This window comes from Seriola dumerili, unplaced genomic scaffold, assembly GCF_002260705.1.
Source record: "Seriola dumerili isolate Sdu_G_001 unplaced genomic scaffold, Sdu_1.0 BDQW01000322.1, whole genome shotgun sequence".
Lineage (NCBI taxonomy): Eukaryota > Metazoa > Chordata > Actinopteri > Carangiformes > Carangidae > Seriola > Seriola dumerili.
The window spans coordinates 1,757,477-1,775,666 of NW_019174577.1; the positions used below are offsets into that span (position 1 = coordinate 1,757,477).

General features: G+C 40.4%; 3 protein-coding genes across 4 annotated transcripts; 2 read left to right on the top strand and 1 right to left on the bottom strand.

Annotated features, from left to right (window-relative positions):
* Window positions 1-123: 123 nt before the first annotated feature.
* mpnd (MPN domain containing) lies at window positions 124-6,336 on the bottom strand. 2 transcript variants are annotated; one of them, XM_022759446.1, is made up of 13 exons: window positions 6,192-6,336; window positions 5,445-5,647; window positions 5,053-5,274; window positions 3,844-3,943; window positions 3,660-3,738; window positions 3,475-3,571; window positions 3,316-3,388; window positions 3,137-3,213; window positions 2,465-2,633; window positions 1,730-1,800; window positions 1,486-1,575; window positions 1,266-1,358; window positions 124-1,157 (listed from the first exon to the last, which is right to left on the bottom strand). In XM_022759446.1, exons 1-13 carry the CDS (start codon window positions 6,193-6,195, stop codon window positions 1,071-1,073), a joined length of 1,365 nt encoding a protein of 454 aa, XP_022615167.1. In that variant the 5' UTR covers window positions 6,196-6,336; the 3' UTR covers window positions 124-1,070. The 2 variants fall into 2 exon arrangements, with proteins under 2 accessions (XP_022615167.1, XP_022615166.1); XM_022759445.1 differs by having other exon boundaries at window positions 1,724-1,800.
* Window positions 6,337-7,473: 1,137 nt separating this feature from the next.
* Window positions 7,474-11,852, top strand: cunh1orf228 (chromosome unknown C1orf228 homolog). Its single transcript, XM_022759602.1, has 12 exons — window positions 7,474-7,615; window positions 7,704-7,944; window positions 8,553-8,621; window positions 8,728-8,894; window positions 9,007-9,203; window positions 9,508-9,592; window positions 9,686-9,802; window positions 10,085-10,157; window positions 10,335-10,464; window positions 11,367-11,444; window positions 11,549-11,630; window positions 11,752-11,852. Exons 2-12 carry the CDS (start codon window positions 7,739-7,741, stop codon window positions 11,820-11,822), a joined length of 1,275 nt encoding a protein of 424 aa, XP_022615323.1. The 5' UTR covers window positions 7,474-7,615; window positions 7,704-7,738; the 3' UTR covers window positions 11,823-11,852.
* Window positions 11,853-12,267: 415 nt separating this feature from the next.
* Window positions 12,268-17,762, top strand: mutyh (mutY DNA glycosylase). The gene is made up of 15 exons (XM_022759438.1): window positions 12,268-12,443; window positions 13,182-13,312; window positions 13,721-13,760; window positions 13,849-13,922; window positions 14,030-14,071; window positions 14,152-14,223; window positions 14,384-14,497; window positions 14,702-14,799; window positions 15,172-15,316; window positions 15,490-15,577; window positions 15,666-15,848; window positions 16,518-16,663; window positions 16,758-16,907; window positions 17,449-17,499; window positions 17,619-17,762. Exons 1-15 carry the CDS (start codon window positions 12,338-12,340, stop codon window positions 17,760-17,762), a joined length of 1,584 nt encoding a protein of 527 aa, XP_022615159.1. The 5' UTR covers window positions 12,268-12,337.
* Window positions 17,763-18,190: the final 428 nt, after the last annotated feature.

Here is an 18,190-nt window from a genome sequence, read left to right on the forward strand (position 1 = left end):
TTATGGCTGGAAAATGAAAAGGCATTTCATGCAGTTGAGCTGGAGAACACAAAATAAAAAAACAATAGTGCAATATTCCTCACACAAATGCAATAAATAAAGGAAAAGACAGTCATGTTTAAATAGTTCCAGTGTGTGTATTTTAATGCTTTGTGGATCATCAATCAGCAGGCTTAAGGCATACATCTTCATACATGTACATCACACAATCCACAGTTAGTTGTAAATACAGTACAGGTAAAGAGGAAGCAAATAGGTGTCCTAACAACAGGACTCTTGTCTCATGTAACCTGATAGGGAGACAGTAGAGGGGCACATTCACAACACAACTCACAGACACACAGGTTCATAAAAAAAATTAAAAAAAAACATTTGGCAAAATGGATTTACTTGCACCACACTGCAACCTTTCAATTTGACTTAAGGAACACAAACATTCACAAAACCTATTGCAGAGTATTGTTTAGGTCAACCCAAGATGCTTTTCCTACTTTGCTCACGTTGTATGCTAAAGATATTTAGCACTACTTTTTTCTTACATTTTGTTTTCCAATCACTGTTCCTGGTTTAGTCTATGAAGGCAATTACAACAAGTTTACATTGTACATATCTGGCAATATCTGCTCATACGGCAGGATACTGGCACAGATAGGCACATAGGTCCATTTGTAAAAGGTAAGAGGCCAGTGCTTATCTGGATATGAAACAGTTCCATTTAGTGTCCTTAAAACAATATTTAATTTTAGTAAAACATTGGTTTTTAACACTAATTAGTTTCACACTGTATATTTCTTTGTTTTTTATCAATGGTAAATACAAGCTCCTGTTGTGACTAGCATCACAGATTTAGCACCTTCACCTTCAAAGTCATTGAAGTGTGTCTGAACTCATGATAATGCTGTATTAAATTAAGAGTGAGAGAATTCAAGGCATCTACATGTTTTTCAAGCAGGTTTTTGTACATTGTACGCACGTCACACCAGAGCCCGTCAGCTCTGCACAAAACGTATTCGAAATGGAACGACTTGAGATGGACAGCAGCCACATGCACACGTGCAGAGCACATCCACTCACTGCATGTTGCTCAGCTGACTGTAGACATGCTCCAAGATCTGAGAGTAGGCCTGATCTTTGGGAGCATGGCAACTCAGAGAGCCCTGAGGAGGAAGAAGACGAACTAGTTAGGTAAGCTGCAGGGTCTGAAGATCACAGACACATAATCCCCTAATTTCTGAAATTGGTTTGTTAATTTCAGATCATCCTACCTTGATCTTGTCCATCATGGTTGTGTCGGGGCACCAGTACTGGCTGAACTGGACGAGGTCGGGAGCTGCCCTGTAGTAGTCGACCAGCAGCATCTTTGGAGGAAACAAAAACAGAGCCAAATATTTTTGTACTAAATTTACAGCATTCATAAAAAACAGTGACACATAATTTTGATTTCTCTGTTGTATTTTCATAGATCTGACGCTGCAGTATCAGTACCATCTCATTAAGGACATCACTGGTGAGGAAGTTGTCCTGTACGTAAGTGACCTCTACAGCCACTGGGATACCGTAGTCATTAGGCCGTTGCTGCAGGAAAGCAGAGGATGCATAAATTTAACAGAAAAATGAGCACAAATGTCTAAATGAACTGTGTCAGGAAAGACTATGACAACTAAGTTACAAAGCCGTGAAACAAGTGGTTTAACTGGTTTAAAGTTAGTAGTTATGTCCTTGCCTTTACCTCAGGTGGCGGTACCACCCAGAATGGAGTTATTGTAGAGGCCACACCTTGATTGCCGTGGTAATATGGTCCTGTTAAGAAAAAAAAAAAAAAACATTGTCAAAAGCTAAGTGGCATCAAACCTGCCCGATGATTAGAAAGCCAAAGTTTTGACCAGACAGCATGTTCATTATAGTGATGATGCCTTCACATGCCATGGCAATTGGAAATACAAGCTGTTGCTGACTTAGAGACTGCAGCAAATATCCCTTTAAGACAATAGTGAAAATTTGACTGCAATCATTTCAATTATGTTTTACTGACATCACTGCAGCATGAATGGCCATTAGCCTACAAGTACTGTAGCCCTGTAGGCTAATGGCTAATGGCCTGTAAGATAAACTGGAGGTCCTTTGTACTAGCTGCACAGTTTTTGTAGCGGTCCATGACAATTGCTGAGGGTATGTTCATGAAAGTAATTCAAGTCTCATTCAGGTGCAATATTTGCAGCCTATTTTATGTTACCTATTACATAAGCTTCCACCTGTAAACACTCTACCCATTACCTTATTTCATTCTTATTGGAGTACATTTTTTGGGCAGTGCAACTTGTGGGTAACTTCTGGGTTACTCCCTATTTAATTCCTTGCAATGCTTGAATAAAGTGTGTTTGTCTGCTTCTTCTCCCTGTGGAAGAAGCATGCAAAGTGGGGTTCCCGGTACAGATCAACACTACATATAAAGGCAGGCACTGACCGCAGATGATGCCCAGACAGGGCTGGAAGCCGTTGTTTGAACCCTGCAGCCTCAGCTGGTGGTCCATCTGGGAGTCGATGTCCTGCAGCGACGGAAGAGCTGGACCTCGTGGGTGACTGTGGTACCAGCCCACCAACGACAGGCCGCGCATGAACAGGTTCTGACAAATCTTGAGGAGAGCAAACATGACAAGAGACTTATTTGAAAAAAACTGGCTTTACATTTTTTTTTCAAGTTGCATTTTTGTATTTCCTATTCTGTAAACTAGTTAACTTTCAGTGCCTAAAATTTACATAATATCAGTGCACAGATCCAAAGAGGACGGAAACATCACATCTAAAATTTATTTCCATATGTCAGAACAGTTCTTTTCAACCTAAAAAACTAAAAAACTTTAAATTTGTGATGTTGCTAGAAATAAACTAGTATTAAAACCACACAAGTCTTCAAGATTAGCACTCTCAGCACGGCAATCGCAGTTTTTATTTCCCTGTGATAGAAATTCAGGAGTCGGTTCTTTGGTTTCTGGCTTTTGGAAAAAGAGATGCACATTGTCAAGTGCCAGCTTCTGAAGTGTCCTGGGGCACAGGAAGAGCTTGTGAATTTTTAAACCTTCGTGTATTCTGAAGGCATACATGCCGTTAGCGCAGACTTGTCCATGTTTTACTGTACCTCCTCCTCGACAGCGGAAGCTGAGTCTCGGTCTGCCAGCCTGGTCCGACAGGGGAAAGCCCTTAAGACGGTCAGCACTGAAATACAGCAACCACAAAGAGAAACACGCAGGTGATGAAGGCAGCCTCGTTCTGATTTACTAATGTACACTTTTCGTCCAGTTCCAAAGTCACACTCACATTGTGTATTAGTATCCCACCGTCCTCCGAGGTATCCCACCACCTCACTGGTGGTCAGGTGACAGTGAAAGTCCTATAAAGGACAAAAAGCAGGCATCTTGGACTTTTAAATGTCTGTCAGTGTTTAATTACTCTGCTTTAGCTGAGACTGTTGCTTACCATTAGCAGCAGTACATTACTGGACACGGCTACGTTGAAAGGCTGGAATCTGTTGATGGCTGAGAAGGCTGACAGCTCCACGAGAGTGTGCGGATCTCTGAGGACACAAATTAATGTCTAATGTGTCCTCCACAACACAACGATCACATAAAATTACATCAATCTGCCTGAATAATAGAAAGTACCTGGCAGCATCCCTGGTGCCCAAGGTGCAATATCTGACAGGAATTCTTTCTCTGTCAGTTCTTCGTGAAACCATTACATCTGTAACAGTTAACAAGATTTTCTTTTAAGCTTGAAGAGGAGAGGAGAGGAGAGGAGAGGAGAGGAGAGGAGAGGAGAGAAGAGAAGAGAAGAGAAGAATCATACCATGTAATCCAGGTTTGTTGTTCTTGTTCTTCTCATCTGCTTGCACAGCGGTCTTACCCTCCTCTTCATCCTCGTCATCGTCCTCCTCACTCACCAGGCTCTGACATCACAAGAAATAAACACAATATGTGACATAGGATAACTTACAGTCTTATGGACAAACAGTAGAACGAATCATGGCCTTCCCCAGAGAGGTCCCCAAGATAACATGGAGATGTCACAAACTCTCCTTTTAAACAAGTATTTTTGCTTGTAACTTGTGACTTTAATATCGTCTGGTCTCCAGAATATTTTGTTTCCAATGTAAATCAGTTTGTCTCAAGTATTTTGTAAAATCAAGTAACATTTTTCTTCAATCCGGACCAGCATAAACAGAAATAACTTGATATGATGGAGACTTTCAGCACTGATGATCAAAGGCATAAAGACAAAAGGAATCTGTGTTTTTTTCATTTCAAGTTTTCGATTTTTTTACTCGTCAAATGCTGGATGTTTTCACCTCTTCAGGCCTCTAACAATCCTTCCAATTAAGATATAAAATAAAAGATTATGATAAAAGAATCACGAAAGAAGAGATAAAAGAATTATAAAAGAAAACCAGGACAAGGGGACGCAAGTACAGTAGACATCACTTCATTTTAAAGGGTCAAAAAAGTTCAGAAAGTCTGCCCTCAGTATATATTGGCTTTATTTTAATTGAATGTGTGTCGTTAGATTATATATATTTTTCTTCCCTTGTGAGCAAATAAATCTACAAATAGACTTTACTTCCAAATGAACAAAGTACTATTATTTCCCCTTTCACCGATTTCATCATCCCTCTTTCAAAGTCAGCAAGTTATTTTGCTTTTCCTCAACTCTTCCCTTCTTCTCTTTGTATGACAAAAGTCAGGCATGGCAATAAATAGAAGTCCAGTCTCTGTATTGATCCATGATTATCTATCTGGTTGGTTGCTGTGCTACAAAGTTAATAGGCTTTATCTTCATTCAGCGTCATTGTCCTTCCCTCAAACCTGACTGAACTGTGTTTTCTTAGCACAAATTTGTATGAGAAAATGGTTTCATGTAGGCACCAGTTGGTCTAAACTTGGGTCATGATGTTCGACCTCTCAGTTACTATTCATTTCAGTATATTGCCTCAGATATTTGCTTCTTTAAGAAAAGGAGAAGATAAAAAAACAAAAAAAAGCTCTGTCATTGTGCTCTCACCATGTCTGCGCTGGGTTGGTACTTGTGCAGCCAAGTGGTTTTGTACTGGACCAGTTTCTGTCCCCGGTAGCGTACAGACGCCCAGCCACAGCCAGACTTCTTGGCTGGGTTGACCAGACGTTTGCAGTGTGTCGCCCAGGCACTGGGGGAGTTGAAGATCTGGCCCGTCTCCACCCATCGGATTTTCCCATCATTCAACAGGTCTCCAACAAAGTTCTTACCCTGAAGAAAGAGAGACAGTTTTAAGCAAAAACAAAAACATGTACATGTGGGTTTACTCCTTTAAAACAACTGTCTACGCTATTTCATAGCCTACATGATACAACACAAAACTTACATATATAATAAACAACAACACTCCTACTATCTACTGCTGTGATGTGTGTTATTACCAGGTAGTGGATGGCTAACACCCCATCCCCTGGCTCCACCAGACCGTCCTTCAGCAGAACTCTCAGAGTGATGCCTCTCCGGGTCAGCAGGGAGCCCCGGCCAGAGCTGGACCGCAGATCTGCTTCCTCTCCTCCGCTCAGCTCCTCCTCATCCTCCTCTCCTCCATCCTCCACCACCTGTGGAGAGCTGGGTGGCTCTGAGCCTGAGGACACACACAAGCATCCAAACATCAAGGATCATCCATCAGGTCTGCTAGAGTGATATGTGGGTGTAATGTTAATGTTGAAAACAAAGCCATCATATTGGATCTCTTATGATGCATGAACTTAATGTTTTCTCTTGTGAGAGGTCATGTTACTCAGAGGTTTCAGTACTAGCCAAAGCACCTGAATACCAATTTAACATCTGTATATTAAAGTTAAATCAGGAATAAAGCCAGTGTAAATGTTCATTATTTTAATTATAATGACTTTATGATGAAAGCCCCACTGTAATGGCAGCCAGCATCATTCATAACTACAGCGTGCTAAACTGATAGCAATCCTATCGTGGTGAAAGGAATCTCAAGGGTCCAAAATAGCCAAAGATAATCTAAATTGGCATTTCATTAATTACGGCTAAGCTATGCGGTTGGCCTTTGTTTCCACCTCCCATTAGGACATGGCTCTCTCCACAAGAAGAGGCCTGCTCCTCCTCTGTTAATTTCCCCCAAAATTACAATTAAACCCCTCTTTCATTATTCTCACCCATATCTCTGAAAGCGTCGGAGAGCGCCTTTAAATCCAACTCGGTCAAAAGCTGCTCCTTTTCAGGGCACTTGAGGCTGTGCGGGGCTGAGCTACGGGCAGATTTCACAGATACACTTCGCCACACTAGCTCCGGCTATTATTCAAAAACATAAAATGAAGGCGTCTGTGGCTCTGCAGTGTAGTTTCCTTGTTGTGTTGCTTTAATGTCAGTTCCCCTCCCCTTTCTTTCTCCCTCTCCCCGTCCTTGTCACTCTCTCCCTGTGTTCTTATGAACGGGTTTTGTCTGTCGTGCCATGCCGGTCTATGTGCTCTTATCCGGACACCCATTAGCCTTAAAATACTACACAGCCATTGTCAAGATGAAAGAATTGTGTGGGGTAGTAGAAGAATTCCTCAAATGGTATTAAAAATGTAAACAATAGCGACAAATATCCGGAAAAATGAAGTGTCGCCCCGTGAACCAACCGCTATTTGGCATTAAGGCAGAGTAAAAGTACATCCTGAATATTACAGGGTCTGTGCACGAGAGAAACACTACAAAGTAACTGAGGCCAGTGGTTTGCGTGGTGTTAAAATACAACCTCGTCCCATTCCAGACTATGTTACACTGTGATTTTCTTCCTTACACCGAGATGTTCTTTATCTCCGGAGAGAAGCACATGTATCGGGGGGTGGCCTGCGGGGGGCAGCAAACCTCGAGCAGTCCTTCTTGACTGGGTCCAGTTGCCCCCACCTGGTGGTAATACAGGTCCATTCTTCAATAATAACTGGAACAATTATTTGACCCCAAACATCTCTGTGATTGGGTCAGGTAAATCTACAGTCAAGCAGTAATTGAGAGTAAAGAATTCTGAACACTTTATTTGTCATTCACACATGGAATTATTTTTGGTGCCTCTCAGAAACCAACAGCAATAAAAGTAAAATATAAAAAAATATACCTGAAGACCAAATAAGATAATTAAACAAGTCAAGATACATAGCAAGTTAAAAGATAAACAGTCAGATACAATGCTGAAATGTTGAGGTAGTGACCATTGTATACAGCGTAGCCTAAATATGGACGAGGACTGGTAGACTGGTGCAGTTTAGAAGGGTATTGCACAACAGTTGAATCTTCTATTTATGTCAGTCAAGCTTGGTGTGCATTAGCAGCAATTGGGTGGGTTGGGAGGAGGGAGAAGCTAAACTGGTTAAAGTTCAAACTTCAGGGTCGTGGTGTTGTTATATATTTGCTTTTTCTTCCACTTCCTACTACTCTTAATTATACAGACCGATATGGACGGTGCATCATAGCTGCCAAACAGTGTGGGAGATTGTACAACGTTGCTTAGCAACCCTGTAAACCGAGTGAAGGAGGAAGATGAGGAGTAAATAAAGCAAGCGACAAATGAATATAAATATTTGACAAGGCGATTCAGGTAATTATGGCTTTTTAATTTATAGAGCAGATACAGTACTGTCTGGCTCTGGTTCTTAGACTGAAAATAACCTCAACATTGACTTCAGTTCGCCAGAATTAAAGCAGGAGTAGGACAACAACAATGTCAACACCGCAGGAACAAGCGAATCTCGGCAAAGTACTCAGCTTTCTCCGTGAATGGGACCGTGGTGACACGACAGTCCGCAGCCGCATGTTGAACACCTTTCTGAGTCAAAACGCAGGGAAGAGCTTTTATGAGCTTGAGTGTGAGTTTGCTCAGGTGTCCAGTCTCTTTCTGGCTCGACTCACCACCTGGACGAGACTCACGTATCCTTTCTTCATCTGTGGCTCCGTGTGGCCTGTTACAGTCACTGCCAGCTCAAACACACAGTGGCCTGTTGTGGACGCATTCAGTGTAGTGTCAAAACAGAAAGCTCTCAGACTTTTTAACAGTATAACGCGTGAATCTTAGGACCACAGGTGTTCAGTCGGTGATCCAGACCATGCGAACATCAGGCAAGCTAATTATTTGGTAGATGTTATAAACATTTCAATGTGGTATTTTATAGTATGTATTAATAACAATAATTCTTTATTCTTAGTATCTTCAATTCATATTATCTATACATTTTGATATCAAAATTAAAGTTTTTTGTCACGTATTTCTGTATGTTGTATTATATGTTATATTGAATATTATATGTACAGTGTTGTTAGTTCTTTGTGCAATTAAGTCTATGACATTTGACAAAATGAACAGGGTAATGGGGGAAATGATCCATAGAGGACAAGGACTTATGAGGATTGGGAGCTGGATGAATGCAAAGCTAAATAAAAATTTCTAAAATTGGTAAAAATACAAACAATGGATAGGTACTCTTTAGGCCTGCTCTTATTTGCTGTTTTGCAGAGTCTTAACTTAACTTAATATTCAGATACATGTTTGGGACATTCTTGGGACTCCAGTTAAAGGCAATCAGGATTTTCCTGTCTGCATCAGGCCAGTGAGTGAGATAAAATACTGCATCATAAACTATTAAATATAGTTATCTGTTATCTGTGAGCTATTAGGCATTTCTGTGAGTGAGCCGTCTTTCTGACATTCCTCAGTGATCAGTACCTGATGGAGTTTCTGGAGGATGGAGGTGTTCTCACCCTCCTGGACATCTTGAGCCACACTCAGAGCAAAGAGGAGGACAAGGCAGAGGCCCTCCATCTTCTGCTCACAGTCTCCAATGCTGGTCACAAGTACAAAGAGATTATCTGTGAAAGCCATGGTAAATTTCATTATTCATACCGGTATCATCGATTCACCATTTGGATCAATATGATTTGTATGGCACTTTAGGAGCCACCATATCAGCTCTGATCTTTCTATTTTTTTTTCAGGTGTCAAAGTTATAGCAGAGCGCCTGGTTGAGTCAAATACAGAGGAAACCCAAAAGACAGCTTGGGCCCTGCTGGAGTCCTTGTCCCAAGGGAATCCTAAATACCAAAATCAAATCTACAGAATCCTCATCGCCCTTATGGCTTGTAACTCTCCTAAAGCCCAGCAGCTGGTCCTTCACACCTTACGCACTCTTCAGGTAAAGCTAGAGATGAAGAGTGCATACAAAGCAAATACACAAATTAAAAAAGTACTCAACAGAGAACCAGTATAATACATCTTGATCAACATTATATAAGCGATTGATAATGTAGGAAAGAGCAGAGAATTGAACATAATTATTTGCATGAATGTGCTTAAGCAATTTGTTCAAAAGAATGAGAAATTGCTTTTATGATGTGCAGAAGTGACCTGATGATATGGAGGTTGAACAAGTAGTTTTGAGAATTTCTGTAAGAAAAAAAATACTAAGAATAAATACAATTAGTTATTCTCTCTCTCAGTCTAAAAAGAAGACGGCCCACCATAGCATTGTAGAACCTCTGCTGAATATGCTCAGATCCCTGCACCTGGAGGTCCAGGGAGAAGGTAAGCAGAGAAAGCACTTACTGTAAATAATGGTAAACTTTTGCTTTGGCTTCACTGTTTAACCTCGTCTATCACTTTTCTCTCTTCTGGCAGCTATTAATCTAATCTTAGACCTGAAGTGTTATGATGTGAGACCAATGCTGCTCAGTGGCCTGGTGGCTCTGCTTAGGCCTACTAAAGAAGAAGTAAAGCCACACCAGATCACAGAAGGTGACACTTTGACCTGGATGTTTTGTTTTTGTTTTTTTTCTTTATTGTAGCAGGTTAAATTCTTTCTGAGGACTGATACAGAGAACCCTTTAGACTGATCAACAACAGGAAATCAATTACCAGTAGGAAATTGAGACCACCCACGTTATGTTAATGGTGTCTTGCCTAATGTTTACTCAACTTCTGAAGCAGACACCACCAAATTCATTTATTAATGTGCTTTAATTTGTAACATTAACAAGGTATCATCACATGTTTTGTTGACACATACAATCCCATTAGAGGCTGAGATGATCAAGATGACTGGATCTCTCCCTGTGTTTGTGCAACAAGCTGCTGCAGCTAAAGCTATACGGTATGGTCATATTTAAATTGTCAGTAAACGTGATGTCCATTTTGAAAGGTGACACGTAAAAAAATCTCATGAGAATAAATTATATATTCTATTATTTTAATGACTTTAGTCAGTGTAATAGTTTTAGTTATCGTCATACAGTAATGATATATTTTTATGGTGTTGAATGTGTTCAAGGTTGCTGGCTGAGGAAGATCAAGAACTTTCTCGTGAGTTTCTCTCTCTTGGAGTGATCCAGTATCTCCTCTATGCTATGGGCAACAGAGAACACACTGATACACAAATACAAGCCAGTCTGGCCTTGGAGGTACATACATGTTTTCACCTACTGTGCACTATGATTATTTCTGCATAGCCTGTGTTGTGATTTTCTGTTTGTAGAGCAGCAAACATTCAGATTTATTGTACAATTAAACACAGCTTTATAATTTATGTTCCAGTAAAGCCAATTGTTTTCCTCTTACATAAAATAAAACAAAATGTCCCCCAGAATGTACACACCATAAAATTGGGCCTAAACCAATGACTCATGCTCGTGCCTGTGCTGTCAGCACGAGTCAGAAAACTGCAGAGGAGAGGTATTCAAGTTGGATTCTGTATATAAATACATTTTAGGTTTGTCACTGTCAGGGTGTAGCACACATAAGTAGCCCAGTGGCTGAAGTTGAATTAAGGTGAACTTCCTTCCAGCAAGTGCTAGCCCAGTCTTTTGCAACATGGCAGTAGCATACACACAGGCACAATTTAAATACATACACAAAATGTATCACCAGTATTAAAATTGATAGCACAGCATCTGACCCTGCTTCGCTCTAAAACTGATTTTAACTTATGAGCTCAGCTTGTCTGAAATGCTCAGTAACATTAGAAGATTGTGATGACAGATCTGCAGCTGATCATACATAGGCCTACCAATATTAAACGGAAACCAAAACTAATAACTTCATTACTTTTCTGAATTATATTTGAAAAAAAATAATAATAATGCAGATAAAAAAAAACATCAGGTTTTCAGGACATTTCCCGGGTTTTTTTAGGGCCCTTTGTATGTTGGGTGTCCTCACTCCTGGTTCCATCATTCCCCTCACTACTACATCCCTCCTCACTGTTTCTAATGTAGTGCTGTATCATTCAAATGCAAACCTACACAAACATTCATATATATTCATACACAAGCACATAGTAACACTGGATGTAATCTCTGTCTAGCACTTTATCCACTCATTCCCAGTCATAGAGGAACATGTGCAGAGAGTCATGGGCAGTACACTGTTAACAGCCTTCATGGTAAGCCTATAACCAACTAAACATTATGAAAGCATTGGTTAAAAGATCAGTGTGAAAGCTGCTGGAGTGAAGTACTAACAAATCCAGTCACTCTGTTTCTACAGCACCAACCTGGGAGTTTTTACATGAATCTGGATGAAACACAAGCAGAAATCCTGCTAACTAACAAAGTGGACATAACTGAAGGTAATGATAGCAAAGAGTTCATCTTAAGGCTGGTCAAAAGTTCTGTCTACTTTCCCCTCGGTTGGCTGAACCATGTGGGAATCATTTTTTTCTATTTGTTTTTTCTATATTTGTTTTCCAGTTTTGAATGGAGGGAACTCTGAAGGCGGACAAGAGGAACATCTAAATAATTTTAATGATGAAGACAAATGAAAATGTTGAAGACCTTCTGTAAATGTTTTGTGCTTGCATGTCAGTAAAACAGTTTAAACATTAACCTTTGCTGCCTACATTTTTCATTGGTGGAATCATGAAAAAGTTATTAATTTGAATCTTTACTTCATAGAAAAATACATTGTGTTTTTAATTATGCCCAGATTAAACAAAGTTTCACATTGAATTATTATTAATGTGCTTAAAACTTAATGTGGTTTTGATATATCACATCGACATTTTAGTTTTTTGGTTATTTTGAATATGTACCAATGTGCATAGTGATATTGAATAATAATTAATCTGAAATCATAATTGTGCAAACACCCATTAACTAACTTTCAGCAAAGCCCCCCCCTCCCCCCTCACCGGATATGACGCTTTACCTACGATATCTGTTTCCTTGCAGCGGATTGGACAAGTAGCGAATGTCCCGTCCTGAACGTGGCGGGAGTCAAAATGAAGCCGTGAGGTAAACAAGAAACGAAATAAGTCTCTTCATACGGTGTGTGGTCATGAGCCGGTTACGTTCGGCGATGCATAAAGGCAAAAGAGCCGCACAGGAAATGGTAGAAACTGCAAAACCAAAGCGCAAGAGGACAAAGACAGCAGTGAAAGAAGGTATAGCTTCCTTGTTGATGTTACTTAACGTGTTACCTAAAAGACTGATACTCAGACACATGAGTATGAACCAGCGCATTGTTTGTCTGTTGGTGTCTGTCTTCAATCATCCTGTGGCCTGATGTGGTTGATAATAGTGAATACTACAGCCTCAGTCTATAAACACATCCTATAGAGCAACACTTTACCCTGTGGTTTCATATATTATGTTCAGTTTCACATTTCTTTTAGAGACTAAACTCTGACTGTCTTTGCCAACTTATTTTAAATAAAGCTTCACGTTAAAAAGCAGTCAAAAACCTGGATATTATTTCTCTCCAGCTCTCTTTGCAGTATCTGTGAGTGGTCTAGCTCCGGGGATTAAGGATGGTCATTTAGGCATATGTTTGCATGTTAAATCATGAACGTATACGCTCCACTCTGGTGCTGGCTTGTGTGAATATTTGGGATCTTGTAAGACCGTGTGGACTGGGCACATTTATGTTCACGATACAATGATAAAAATAATTAATTCATACAATACATAAGTTCAAACATAAAACACGGTTCCAGTAATATTTATTTATTACCTCATTAAAATCACATGTTCTGTTTATTCACTTCTCCCACTCAGGCAGCATACTGTGTAACATTTGAACCATCCTGGAGTATTTGATAAATATTTTATTACTTGAACATCAGTGGAATTTGCTTTGTGAAAAGTTGGAATGAGAACAGTATTTTTTTTTGGCCTTCCAGAGGAAACCACAAATGCTGCCTTGCCGTCCGCGTACCACACCTTCCCTGATCCTGCTGATGTTCTGCAGCTGCGCTCTCAGCTCCTGAACTGGTACGACAAGGAGAAGAGAGAGCTGCCATGGAGGACTCTGGTAAAAAGAAACATTTGTTTTGCAGGTTTTGTCAGAGACCAACTCACTAGCATTCATTAATTTTAATTATATATGACAGAAGGCATTTTAGTAAGTCTGGTTCAGGGACATGTTTACTGCAGCATAAATGACACCTGCAAGGATGCTTTTATTACTGAGATTAAAGTCACACCTAGTAGATTATACCTGTGCAATACAGTCAGAATATCATATCCTTATTTATCAATGATGTTATCTGACAGTATTTACCTGAAATTCTTCTGAAATTACAGTAATGTGATGCCTTAGTTTGGTTATTAGCACAAGTTCTTACTTCAGTGTATCATTACACACATTAGACATTAGAACCAATCCTTGCAATTACCATGAAGTAATACAATTGATTGGTTCCCTGTATTTCTCTGACAGGCTATGACAGAACCAGACCTCAACATTAGGACATATGCAGGTAAGAAAACGTTTTCCTGGCAGATTTCGATATGTTGAACTGCTGCTGACGCCATTTACAGGACAGTGTGTCTCTCTCTTTTTATCAGTGTGGGTTTCAGAGATTATGCTGCAGCAGACTCAAGTTGCCACAGTGAAAGACTACTACAACAAATGGATGAAGGTAAGTTCCCTATGACATATTAAGATACTTTTGGATTCCTTTGGATACCTTTGACTTTGGATACTTAAATCTAGTGTAATTTGGACTCTCCGTTTATTATGTTCCAGCGGTGGCCCACGGTGCAGGACCTTGCATCTGCTACACTTGAGGTGATTTCTAAAAGCAGCTATGGAAACTATGGTGATTTAAAGATTGTTTTCAAATTTCAAATGACTTTATTTATTTGTAGGAGGTGAACCAGATGTGGGCGGGTCTTGGCTACTACTCCCGGGGGAAAAGACTGCATGAAGGAGCTCAGAAGGTTTGTGTTGCACTTTGTAACATTTGTTTTGTAGCATGTATCTATGTGTCACTCTCAGGCCTTCTCCATTTTTCTTCATTGTACCAGCAGCTTTATGTAAACGTGAGCAAAGATTTATGAATTGATTCACCTGTTAACAGTTATAACTTTGTTATTTTAGGTTGTGACGGAGCTGAAGGGACAGATGCCTCGGACTGTCGACAGCCTGCTGAAACAGTTACCTGGTGTGGGACGCTACACTGCTGCAGCTATAGGCTCTATTGCGCTGGGACAGGTTGGTTATCAGACACACACACACACACACACACACACACACACACACACACACACACACACACACATACACACACACACACACACACACACCTGCACCAGAGCTGTCCATGTTTCTAAGTGCCAGGGTAAACTCTGAGGTTACATGTCATAACTGCAGTACCTCCATTTGTCACTGATGACTGACATCATGCCTGTTGCCTAGGTTACTGGAGCCGTGGATGGCAATGTGATTCGGGTGCTGTGTCGCCTGAGGGCTATAGGAGCTGAAAGCACAAGTCCTGCAGTAACAGAGGCACTCTGGTGAGTTTAAACTCCAAACTAATATCCTCAATACTCCTGGATTTTGACTTTAGTACCAGTTCTTCAGTATTAGTTCAGCTTCTCAAGGGCAGCTTTGTTTTACTACACAGGATGATTCCTGCATGTTGATTGTTGTCTCAGAAGAGTCCAGACAACTGTTGTTCAATATTTTTTGAGCTGTGATTTTATTCGTGCGAAGGATGTCAAGGAAACTCTGTTTTAAAAGCTGATGAATATTCCTTAGAAATATATAACATAATAAGGATAATAAGGATAATATCTTGAAATACATTAGTTTAGGAGTGATTAATTGGTGAAGTTAATATGCCATCATTCTAGTTTTTAATGTTTTTTCTTTCTGTTGTATTTCAGGGGTCTAGCCAATACACTGGTGGACCCAGAGAGACCTGGGGACTTCAACCAGGCCATGATGGAGCTGGGAGCACGAGTGTGCACCCCTAAAGCACCAGTGTGCAACCAGTGTCCTGTACAGTCTCACTGCCGCTCTTATCGCAAGGTAAAGACTATCTCAAATGCTAACCATTGCTAATAAGAAGTTATGGTTTGTCCTTTGCTTTTTATTGTAAATACAGAAGAAGTTGGTGTTAGCAGAGATTGTTAACATCTGGGATCATAGTAAGGCCAGCCTGTCAGAGCATGCATAACTATACAGTGTCTCAATATATGTAGGTTCATGTCAAACAAGAGCAAAACTCCAAGAAGCTTTTGTTGAAGCTGGAGAGGAAGACTTCATCCCTGCCTGATATAGAAGACTGTGGTAAGTGTTCTTCCTCCTCTTTCAGACCTCTCAGACCTTCATGATGTCATGATATAAAATCACTTCTGACCTTTCTCCTCTCCCTCAGTGAGCAGTGGGACTTGTCTGCTGTGTCCCTCGGATCCCTGGGACGATGAGTTGGGCGTTCAGAACTTCCCCAGAAAGCCGCCAAAGAAGCCACCTCGAGTGGAGCGAACTCTGACCTGTGTGGTGATCAGACCTGGAGAGGAGGGAGAGGACGAGTACCTGCTCACACAGAGACCGAACAAAGGTCAGTGCCAGCAGAGTTTCTCACAGCTGCAGGATCAGTTTGTGTAAGTCAAGAGATTGCTGCAAAATGAATGAGTCTTTAGCCTGATAATGAGACTCAATTGCTATTTTGCTTTCATGTCCCTATTTTAACTGCTGAAAAAAATAGGGAGTCCAGTTTGACTTTTCAATCATCCTGCAGCTTTGACTTAATTTCCCTCAGTGTTCATTTTAGCAGCGATTCCTGTGCCTTTATATGCTTGTGACAGCCAGGGCCAGAAGGAAATAATAGGGCCAGAAAAGGGCCGGCGCTAAAGGTTTTCAGGTTGTCCGTCTGTCACATTTTTGTGAATATCTCAGTAATGCCTTGAGAGAATCTTTCCAAATTTATGGACTCAAGGATGAACTGGTTAGATTTTGGTGGTCCAACATCAAGGTGACTTCAAAAAACAGGGTTTGGCCATAACTGAAGACTTCATACGCTTATTATGACACAATTTAACACAAATGTCTAATAGGATAAAAGGATGACTGTGACAAAATAGATTTTTTTTACAAAATAGATTAAAATTTAAAATGAAACAACCCTATTTGTTAAATGAACAGCTTTTGTTGTGCTTCCAATGATTGTTTTCACCATCCCTGATGTCTGACTGTGTGTGTGTGTGTGTGTGTGTGTTGGCGTTGGCAGGTTTGTTGGCAGGCTTGTGGGAGTTTCCATGTCTTCTGCTGGAGGAGGAGAACTCTGAGATGAAGCAGAAGAGGGCGCTGTGTGCTGTGATCAGCAGGATACTGGGAACTCCTCTGACTGAGAGCCTCTGCAAGTATGTCGGAGAGGTAAGCAGCAGTACCATGCTTTTCCACTTTACCATACAAATAAACTCGTTATGTGGAACGTGACAACCCTTTGATGGAGCACTGCTGTTTGCAGGTGGTTCACATCTTCTCCCACATCCACCAGACATATGTGGTTCACAGTGTGCGTTTGAAGGACAGTGACACACAAACACAGACTGAAAATGCACAGTGGCTGAGCAGATCTGCTCTACATGAAGCTGCTGTGTCCACAGGACTGAAAAAGGTTTGTGTGTTGTTTACACAGCTTGTGTGTGTGTGTGTCTGTCTGTCTGTGTGTGTGTGTTGAATCCCTGCTGTGTCATTGAGGATAGCAGTACCTGAAGTGAACTTGATTGATCACAAACCACAAACATGGTTTTTGCAACAGCAGTCTACTTGACCAAAGGTACTGTCTGTTCCTCTGGTGTAAACAGATGCTTCATGGGGCAAAAACAGATTAATTAAAATAAAATGTAAAGTGAAATATAAACCATTTCCCAAAGAGCAGCAGGTGTGTGACATGTAACACACCTGCTGCATTATGCTGCATTTAGTTATATTGCCACATTACAGGATTTCAGTTATTTAAATTCTCCCTTGTATCCGGCTACTGTTTAGCTGATGTAGTGACAGGTTATAATGGTTATTGTATTAAATTCAGTTTCAGAGAATGTGAAACTCAGTTGCAGCTAGTCATTGAGTTTATATCCAGACCGATATTAAAAAAAGCAGGAGTGAGTGAGTGTTCACGTGTTCATGGGATCAACATGTCAACTCTCTTGCAGATTGTGAAGCTCTACGATTCTGTGGACAATCAAAAAGAACAAGCCTCTAAGGTAAGCACCTCGGCATATTTATCCATTTTATAACCGTTTACAAAAATGCACCGTATCCTATAATCTTATGCTAATAACAGATGTCACTTATGTCACTTGTTTCTGCTCGTCTCATTTAGGATGGAAAGAAGAAAAAGGCCACTGGTGTAAAAAATGACAAGAAACCACAGGCCTCGAAAAAAACAAAACTGGGTGCAGCCAAAAATGGAGGCAGACAACTCTCCCTCAGCTCCTTCTTCAAGGCAGTGAAAGAGGAATCTTGATGCAGATGTGTGTGTGTGGAGGTCCTGCATGGTGCCTTTCCATGCATATGAGTTCTCCTGCATTCCTTTGGTGCCATAGGAACTAAATACAAAATGCCATCAAATTATTTTAAAGAGATCAGTTTTTAAATTTTTATAACATGAAGCAAAAGCATAAAAAAAAATCAACATATTACTCATTTGATATTCCTGTAGGGACTTGTAGTGCAAAAGCAGTGTTATGTTGTTGATTCACCCCATTGCAGATAATGTTTTTATCACTATTTTATTACTGTGTGGACTTTTACTTTCTCATCTGTATGACACCCTAAACATTACATCATCATACTGTCATCATACAAGCAATATGTAAGATAATTGTGTTACCACAATAAAATTGTAATTTTAGGAGGGAAAGAGTTTATTTTGGATAACAGTGCCTAGTTCAT